This window comes from Octopus bimaculoides, chromosome 1 (genome assembly GCF_046866305.1).
Source record: "Octopus bimaculoides isolate indiv1 chromosome 1, ASM4686630v1, whole genome shotgun sequence".
In the NCBI taxonomy this organism is placed as follows: Eukaryota; Metazoa; Mollusca; class Cephalopoda; order Octopoda; family Octopodidae; genus Octopus; species Octopus bimaculoides.
In genome coordinates, this window is record NC_142928.1 from 145,868,647 (window position 1) to 145,878,465 (window position 9,819).

The following is a 9,819-nucleotide window of genomic DNA, read 5'->3' on the forward strand; positions in this document are numbered from 1 at the left end:
TGTATGTAAGAGCTAACAAGAGAGGCATCTAAATTGTAGCAACTATACTTGATGGAAATGGCATCCAATTCTGTCTTAAATTACAGCCCTCTTATTTCAGCTAATGTGGGGCCTCCACATGATATACTTAATAGTCAAAACAGAAAACAAACTCCCCTCAAACTATATATTATAATTATTATTTACCATCTCACAGAGAGATTTTGTATAAAGCATATTTTGTTATATACAAAAAATTTTATTTCGTTTTTGGATTTGGTTTGTAAGATTCATCATCATTTAACGTCCGTCTTCCATGCTAGCATGGGTGGGACAAAATTCTCTATGTGAATTCGTGTGTTGAAGCATATTTTATTGTCTGGGGTGGGTCATTCTCTTTTAGTGTTTTATTATTTAATGCACTCACTGGTTCAATTTCCACTCAGTTATTTATTTTTTCTAAAATTTTCATTGCGTCTTGCAACCTTTTCAATAATCGTTGACTCTATCTATTATCAGAGCTGTGTTCTTTTTGCTTGTCTGTTTGTGTGCATGTGTGTGTGTCAGTGTGCATGTGTATACACATATGTATGTATGTATGTATGCATGCATGTATGTGTATGCATGTATGTATGTGTGTATGCATATATATATATATATATATATATATATATATATATATATGCCTGTGTGTAAATTTGTATGTATGTATTCTGTATATTCTTGTGTTTGTGTGTTTGTATATTTGTATGTATGCATGTGTGTCTGCATATGTATCCTTGTGTGTGTGTATGGTCATGTGTTTCAGTCTTCATTTGTGTATGTATGTGTGTGCTTGTCTGTCCATATTACTTGTGTACATATCTATCTATTTATCTATCTGTTTACTTACATATTCATTTACCTACACACACACACACACACACACACACACACACACACATATATATACATCAACATAACAGCCTACTAACAACTCTACCTGTGTATATACAAAACTGTGAGTTTTGAGGTATGGCTACCTTCTATGTATTTTTCCTATTTAGTACTGGGGATGTTTCATTTATGAGGATGTACTCCTGTATTTGTCTGAGTGTTGGGTCCTTCGGTGCTTGGATAAAATATAGATGTCAAGTTGACCCTGTGTGCCTCCATGTATGTCTTTGGCATGTTGGTAAAATATGGAGAACTGTTTTTTGTCTCAAATGTGCATTTAGTCTCTCTGCAATGCTTCTAGATGTTTCACTTATGTATACCATGTTCTTCTCTTTACAAGCACCCTCTATGCACCTTATGCTGTAGACTACATTTCTAATTCTACAGTTAATGCCAGGGTTAATCTTGCATGCATGAATATGCAGAATATGTACATGCATACAAATGTACACATATGCATACACACATACATGCATACACACACATACATGCATACACACATACATACATATATGTGTATACACAGGCATACTGATGCACATGCATGCACACAAACAAACAAAAAAGACACAGCTCTGATAATGGACAGAGTCAATGACCATTGAAAAATTTGCAAGATACAAAGAAAATTTTAGAAAACATAAATAAGTAAATGAGTGGAAACTTTACTGGTGAGTGTGTTAAATAATAAGGCACTAAAAGAGAATGACTCTCCTCAGACGCAATAAAAAGTATAATGTTTTATTTCAATGTTTTAAACTTTTGAAAAGAGCTGAGTATTTTATCTTGACTTGCGTTCTCCATTTTATAGAGAGAATGAAAGGATGAGGACAAGGGAAAGCAATCATGGGAGGAGAAATTAGAGAGAATTGGAATAACAGGTGATGGAGAATGAGACCGGTATAAGTTACAATGAGAAAGCACGAAGAAATAAAACAGCATAGTCTAAACGCCCTTGATGTTTTATTTTGTCTTTTAATATTTTATTTTTGGAATTTGATCAGGACTTTTAGGTACCTCTTTAAGTTTAATAATTCGAACAGAATTAGGTCAACCAGGATCTCTTCTCAATGATGATCAATTATATAATGTTATTGTTACAGCCCATGCATTTGTAATAATCTTTTTTCTTGTTATACCTGGAGTCTCCTGATAAAGAGAGAGGGTGAGAGAGAAAGCAAAAGAGAGAGGGAGAAAGGGAGAGGGAGAGAACACAAAAGTAAAAATCAGAGAAAGAAGATTAAACAGAAATAAAGGGTAACAGCATTTTTACTGTAATTCTGACTTAAGTGACAATACAATGATATTCTATTTCATTGATCAAATAGTTTGTAATGTGTTTGAGAATGAGCATATTTCTCCATCATGTTATTTCTATACTACTAACAGATATTGTTTGATCTGCATCTCCAAAAGAGAATAGCTGTACATTTGTAAAAATGATGCAGAAGGAAACACCTGTTCATTGTAGCTCTACCTGACAGAAACAGCAGCGAAATGTACCACAAATTGCACCTTACACTCTTATTTTTGTATATAATGGGAGCACCTCTACTTAATTGCCATACCTGCTAGGAATAGCAGCCAAATCTCCCTTAATTCATAAATCACAGTCATGCATTTCTTCATATATAAAGCCAACAAAGGGGTATCTACTCTGTATCCTGATCTGATATAAACAGCAAACAATTCTCCCTCAAACTTTGTTCTACTGTCTTATGTATGCATGTTGTTTTAATACCCAGTCATCATTTTGTACCTCCATTAGTGTACAGCGTGTCCCAAAAGTCACTGAGGGGTTTCAGTTTTTAACAACTTCCTTAACTTTACAAATAAATGCATGAAATTTTGATACAATGTAAAAGACATAATGGAAATTAATATACATTAGTCAAATTTTGCAACACCACTACATCACATATGAAAAATAACATTACTTAAATGGCAGTCATTTTTGGCTTTGCACACCTGTGCTTTTTCCAAAACTTGCACCATAACACCCTCAAGAGTTTCAGACCCTACTTCTCTGATTTCTCTATTGATGTTCTTCAGTTGCACCAGGGTCTCTGGTTTGCTGATGCAAACCCTTTCTTTCAGGTATCCCCACAAGAAAAAATATGGGGTAGTCAAGTCTTGGGAATGTGAAGGCCAGTTGACATTGCCTTAGCAGGAGATTATTCTCTCTCGAAAGCACTGCCGTAGCAACTGCATTGTTTCCTTTGTGGTACGAGCAGTTGCCCCATCTTGCTGGAACCATGTGTGAGGTCTACTTTGAATGGCTGGGTGCAAAAAGGTCTCAATCATGGATACCTGAAAATGAGGGTTTACATCAACAAACCGGAGACCATGGTGCAACTGCAGGAGAACATCAATAGAGAAATCAAAGAAGTAGGGTCTGAAACTCTTGAGGGTGTTATGGTGCAACCTTTGGAAAGAGCACAGGTGTGCGAAGCTGAAAATGGCTCCCATTTAAGTGATGGCATTTTTCATATGTGATGCAGTGGTGTTGCAAAATTTAACTTATGCATATTAATTTCCATTATGTCCTTTATATTATATGAAAATTCTATATATTTATTTGTAAAGTTAAGGAAGTTATTAAAAATTGAAACCCATCACTGACTTTTGGGACACCCTGTATATACACATAATGATTACTTCTTGTCAGATGATAGCCATCTCACATTCAGCCTGATTGTTCTGATTTACTTTCATCCTTGCATGTGCATGGATATGACTTTGCACACCATCCATCCATCACCATAGGCCTTTAAAAAGTACAAAACAGATAAAGAAATGAATTGTTAGTGAGATGTCTGTACATCACTGGATTTAAGTAACAAAAGCTTCTACAACATTCCCCCCACCCCGTTGCCATAGTTGGTTCCAATAAGAAGCATTGTCAAGATGACTGGTACTATTTTGATTGCAAGTTTTATAGTAGAATGTCTTTTTCCTAGAAGAGCTGCCTTCCCCATGGCTTTATCAAAAATAATAGGAGCCTTGTCCACTGCCTGGGAAATCTATTTCACCCAGAGATGAGACCCTGGCAAGAACTACTGTTCCAAGTCAGGACAGACCTAGGAGTAATGGTTCATGAGAGGAGACTCCATGCAACCTACAGCACTGAAGCCTCATCACCAGGTGCAGTTTAATGTAGTATCAAAGAAATATATATATTATGTGGTAATGCTTTATCAAGTAGAAAAGCTCTCAATCAGCTGAGAGAGTAAAGATAATCTTAAAATAAAAACCCACAAATCTTGTAATTACAGCTACCTAGGGTTTCTTGGCTACAATAATAATTTATTCTGCCATTTATCAAGCTGTAAACAAGACCATACTAGCAAAAGTAATGTTTTACAAAACTAGATACCCTTCTTGTCACTAACCCTTGCTGTTCTTTAAGTAAAGGATCTCATATTTCACAAGTCTTTGAAAGTACAGTGCAAGAAGAAAATACATGTGGATCAGTTAATTACGATGTTATACAACATATTCCTTTCGCAGATTGATGCACTTATTGCAGCAGTCCTTCAGTTTTTCTAAGCCCTATAAAAGAACTCAGAAGGTATCAACCAGGCATTTCATGATACCCTTAAAGCCAGGAACTGTTCAGCGCATGTACATATAAAAAAGGTTCGACTGACACAAAACTCTTTATGATTTAGCAGGCCTTGCATGGAATTTTTGTGTTTTATCACAAATATCACCCTGAAGAGACTCATATGTATAAATGTGAATTTTTATAAATTCACTAAAGGATTTAGCAAGGCCTGCTAAATCATAAACAAACCATCACTGGTTCCGAAGCATGGAATTTTTGTCTGTTTTATGAACAAATATTACCCTGAAGAGATTCATATGCATAAATGTGAATTTTTATAAATTCACTAGTGAATATGAGTCAAAACAAATTGTCGGATGTATATTTGTTTTAATTATTTGTCATATTATGTTATATTATATTATATCTTTTTATAGTATAGTTATATAATATTATAATGTAATTAGATTTTTAATATATAAATTGTATTTCTCTATTTCCTTTTATATATATATATATATATATATATGTATATATATATATATATATATATATATATATATATATATATATATATATATATATATATATATATATATATATATATATATATATATATGTATATATATATATATATATATGTATATATATATATATATATATATATGTATATATATATATATACATACTTACTTACATACATACATGCACACACACACAAACACACACATACATACATACATTCATACATACATACATATATACATACATATATACATGCATGCATGCATGCGTGCAGTTGTTCATTCATTCATCCATTCACAGATTGATGCTAAGCTCAGCAGATTTGAAGGAGATACAAATATATATTTCTAAAGTGAGTTGTTATTTTAGATGATAATTACTGAGGATGTTGTTTTTGTTTTTCTAATTTCGTTTGTAGACATAAGCAATCCAAACTTCAAGACACCATCTGATGATGACATGGTACCTCCACTTGACTTGTGCATTCGGACAAAGTAAGTTCATAAAATAGTCAGCATTTTATTTTATTGCCATCATTTTCTGTTTGATGGATGGGCTGTAGCCATAACCTTTGCAGGTCATTATAAACTGGTGAAGTTAAGGCAATCAGAGGAAGAAACATTATACATGTATATATGGTGTGCGTTGGATTTGTGTGTATGTGCATGCATACTCATGTCTGATTATGTGTGGATCACTCTAAGAATTTTACTTCCCACCAAGATAATTCTGATTTCATTCCCACCACATGGAGCCTTGGGCAAGTGTTTGCTACTACAACCTCAGGCTAACAAAAGTCCATGTGAGTGGATTTGGTAGACAGAAACTGAAAGAAGGAGGTGAGCTGGCAGAAACGTTAACACGCCGGGTGAAATGCTTAGCGGTATTTTGTTTGCCACTACGTTCTGAGTTCAAATTCCGCCGAGGTCAACTTTGCCTTTCATCCTTTCGGGGTCGATAAATTAAGTACCAGTTACGCACTAGGGTCGATATAACCGACTTAATCCATTGTCTGTCCTTGTTTGTCCCCTCTGTGTGTAGCCCCTTGTTATACCCAGTTTTTCTCTCACCACATTTGTACTATGTCATTCATGCACACTTACATTATGTATCCAACAGAGCATAGTTGCTTCATTTCTTTCTGGTCTTCTGCTTTATTTCCAAGTAGCTTCACAGTTCTAACACAAGCTTTGTGCCTTCTTTCCATGTGTTACAAGCCTGTGTCTTAGCCTTTATCACCCTATCAACCATATCATTTCTCCTCCACATTACTTTCAAATTGATGTCTGATCTGTAACCCCAAGCAGGTTATTTCATAGATATTTCCTGTTGTCATCTATGCTACTGGTGTCTAAATCTTTCTCCCTATAGTCATATACATTGGTGTGGAGGTGCATGACTTAGTTGTAAGGGTGTTGGCCTCATGAACATAAGATTGTGGTTTTGATTCCTGGATTGAGCAATGCATTCTGTTCTTGAGCAGAGCACTTCATTTTACATTGCTCTAGTCCACCCAGCTGACAAAAATGTGGTGGAGAGAGATAATTTGGTGGCTCAGTGATCAATGTAAAATGTGGACGGAGATGACAGTATATGGATGAAGGCTTGATATCAAGTTAAATGGTTCTAGGCAGTGAGAAAGATTAGCGGTAGCAAAGAAAAGCTGTATTTAGGGAGATGAGTGGTAGTGGGGATATGTAATCCTGTGACAGACCAGTGTTCTGTCCAAGTGGGGAATCTATACACCAGGAAAATTGGAAACCAGCCCTTGTGAGTCAGCATGACTCGAGACGGTACCTTTATGTTATCAACTATGTACATTGGTTAGAATTTCTCTTAATCTATTCCCAAATATGAGATCTTTTAGTTAGCATATCTCCTTCTTGGTGCCATCTTTCATTTCTATGTCTGACTGCCTCTGAAGTTGTTAGCCACATCTATGCTGCATAGAGCATTCTTTGCTTGGAAAGATTTTGGTATTCACCATAGTTCTTCTTTCTTGTTTCCTGGTGACAATGCCATCTAAATGATTTGTATGTTCACCAGAATGGTAGATGGTGATGTGGTTGGCTGGGTTCCTAAACTGTGAGATGCAAATGGTTAGATTAATTGCATCACAGGACTCCAGGAGCTTTATGTTCTCCACATTTCATATCTATTACCCTCATGTCATGGAAGTCATTGACACATTAGGCAACATGTTTGTTGAAGTTGTCAGTCAAGATAATGAAATCACTGTCAAATGTCATTGAAGTAGTCTGCAGAAGGATCTCATAGAAGCAATCCTTTTGTTATCCTTTCAGGCCTGGCAGAAATAACCACTGGTGTTGAGTTTCCAATAACAAGTCTCATCTTAGTTATCCTATTGCACAAACTGAATTTTTCAGTTATTTAAATCATCCACAAGAATTTATATTGCTGTCTCTTTCTTGCGAAGAGTTTGGCTGAAGAACACACACACACACACACACACACACACACACACACACACACACACACACACACGCACACACACACACACGCACACACACATGTAGATGAAATCATGGCTTTGAGGTTAAGAAGATCATTTCTCAACCACACAATTTCAGGTTCTATTCCACTTACTTCACACCTCTTCTTAGGTAAATGTTTTTCTATTATTGCTGGGTTAACTAGCGCATTATCAGTGAAATATATTGGACAGAAACTGAGTGTAAACTTATAAATGTATGTGAATCTTTGCATATGGTACATATGTCTGTGGGGTGGGCATCAATATCTGTGTTTATCATCACACCTCTTAAAAACTGATGTTCAGTTGAATTTTATATCCTATATCTTACAAGTTTGAGAAAAAGATTGATAACATAATACCAGATTGTAATGACTGTTTGGTTCAGTATGATTGATTAAACACTTAAAAGATTATGTCCCAGCTTAGCTACTGTCCAGTGGATGAAAGTAGTAAAACCATGTAAGGTGGTGAGCTGGCAGAATTGTTAGTACATTGGACAGATGCATGGGTGCCTTTCTTCCGGCTCTTTCTATTCTGAACTCAAATCCTGCCGAAGTAAAATTTTTCTTTCATCTCTTTATATTTAATAAAATAAAGTACCAGTTGAATTTTGGGGTTGATGTAATTGGCTTGCCCACGCCTTTCAAAATTGCTGGCCTGGATGCCTGCAATGGACCAACTGTTCATTGGAGGAAGTTGTGATTTTGACTACATATATTCCTTACAAAATGGGTAATCAGCTTTATGAGTCCTATGGCATGAAAAGAAAAAAGAAACTATCTATCTATGTGTCTGTCTGTTCGTCAGTCTATCTGTCTGTCTGTATATTGGCCTGCTCACCTAGCCAGCAGGGTGTTATCATTCAAATGCTAAAATGATGCTAAGTACATTGTGACCAGTGAGGTGTAACAACCTTCGATAGCCTGGTCAATCACCTGATCATGTGATATATATATATATATATATATATATATATACTCATATGTGTGTATGTCTGTTTGTCTGAGTGTGTATATATATATATATATATACATACATACACACACACATATATATATATATATATATATATATATATATATATATATATATATATATATATATATATATATACATGTTTCTGCCTTTACATTTGTATATATATTTTATGTTCTTGTATGCATAGTGAATTTCAGTTATTTCATTTTTAATGTTTTGTTATCTGATGTGTAAAATCAATTCATATGCATGTATTTATTCCTATATTTCTATATTTATATATAACACACACTATATATATGTGTATATGTGTGAGTGTCCGTATATACATATATATACATACACACACATTCATATTAATATCATTAAATGATGAGAATATCTATATATGAATGCATGCGAATATATATATATATGTATATGTATACACACACATATGTTTATATATATATATATATATATATATATATATATATATATATATATATAGTCTATATATATAGTCTATATATACATAGCGTGTGTGTTAGAGATCAATAGCCTTATGTGTTAGGACAATGCAGTTGTCCAAGAACAGCAGCATTCCAGACTGAATGTATTTATTGTATCTAGTGCAATAAACCATTAAGATAGATGATATTTATTCTATGTGTCTGGAGAGGAAAGAAATTAATTTTGTAAATGGTGACTTTCCTATAGAAGACATTACAGAGAAGTAAAATGTTGCATGATGGGAAATTCAGCCTTATCCTTAGGTTAGCGAACTTAATGTGATTAATTAAAAAAAAATGCAAAAAATAATAACAAAAGAAAAATAGGAAATGGTACTATAATAAGACAAAATTAGGCTAACTTAACCAATGAGATACAAAGATCATTTCTTGGAGTCTTATCTACAACCAATTTCTATTTTCAGGTGGCATAATGCCCGAATAGACTGGAACTCTACAGAACCTTTGCTCTGAACTGTCTTTCCTGAAAAAGCAAATCATTTTTATCGTAACAAACAGTTTGCTGTGAATTCAAGCCTATATATACATACATACATATATATATATATATATATATATATATATATATATATATATATATATATATATATGTATGTATGTATATATATGTACGTATGTATACATGTTGATATATATGTGTGTATATGTGAGTGTATGCATGTAGTGTGTTTGTATGTACATGTGTGCTTATCTATATGTATGTGTATTTGTATATTATATATACATATGTATATATAAAGGTTTATATGATTTTCTGTGAAAATTTGAGTGCTGTGTGGTTAAAAAAGTCAACAGGAATTCTATAATATTTAGTAAATTTAATAGTTCTTTATAATTAAATGAAA

The 9,819-nt window shown here is 33.9% G+C and overlaps 1 protein-coding gene across 2 annotated transcripts in view; it reads left to right on the forward strand.

Annotated features, from left to right (window-relative positions):
• LOC106868088 (putative ubiquitin carboxyl-terminal hydrolase MINDY-4) overlaps positions 1-9,525 on the forward strand; it is a 106,084-nt gene extending 96,559 nt beyond the window's left edge. Inside the window, exons 16-17 of one of the 2 annotated variants that reach the window (XM_014913206.3) lie at positions 5,406-5,481; positions 9,379-9,525. In XM_014913206.3, coding sequence (XP_014768692.1) covers positions 5,406-5,481; positions 9,379-9,427 — 125 coding nt within the window. In that variant the 3' untranslated portion in view covers positions 9,428-9,525. Of the gene's footprint in view, positions 1-1,726; positions 1,870-5,405; positions 5,482-9,378 lie in introns of those variants that run through there. The other variant, XM_014913214.3, reaches the window with a different exon arrangement.
• Positions 9,526-9,819: the final 294 nt, after the last annotated feature.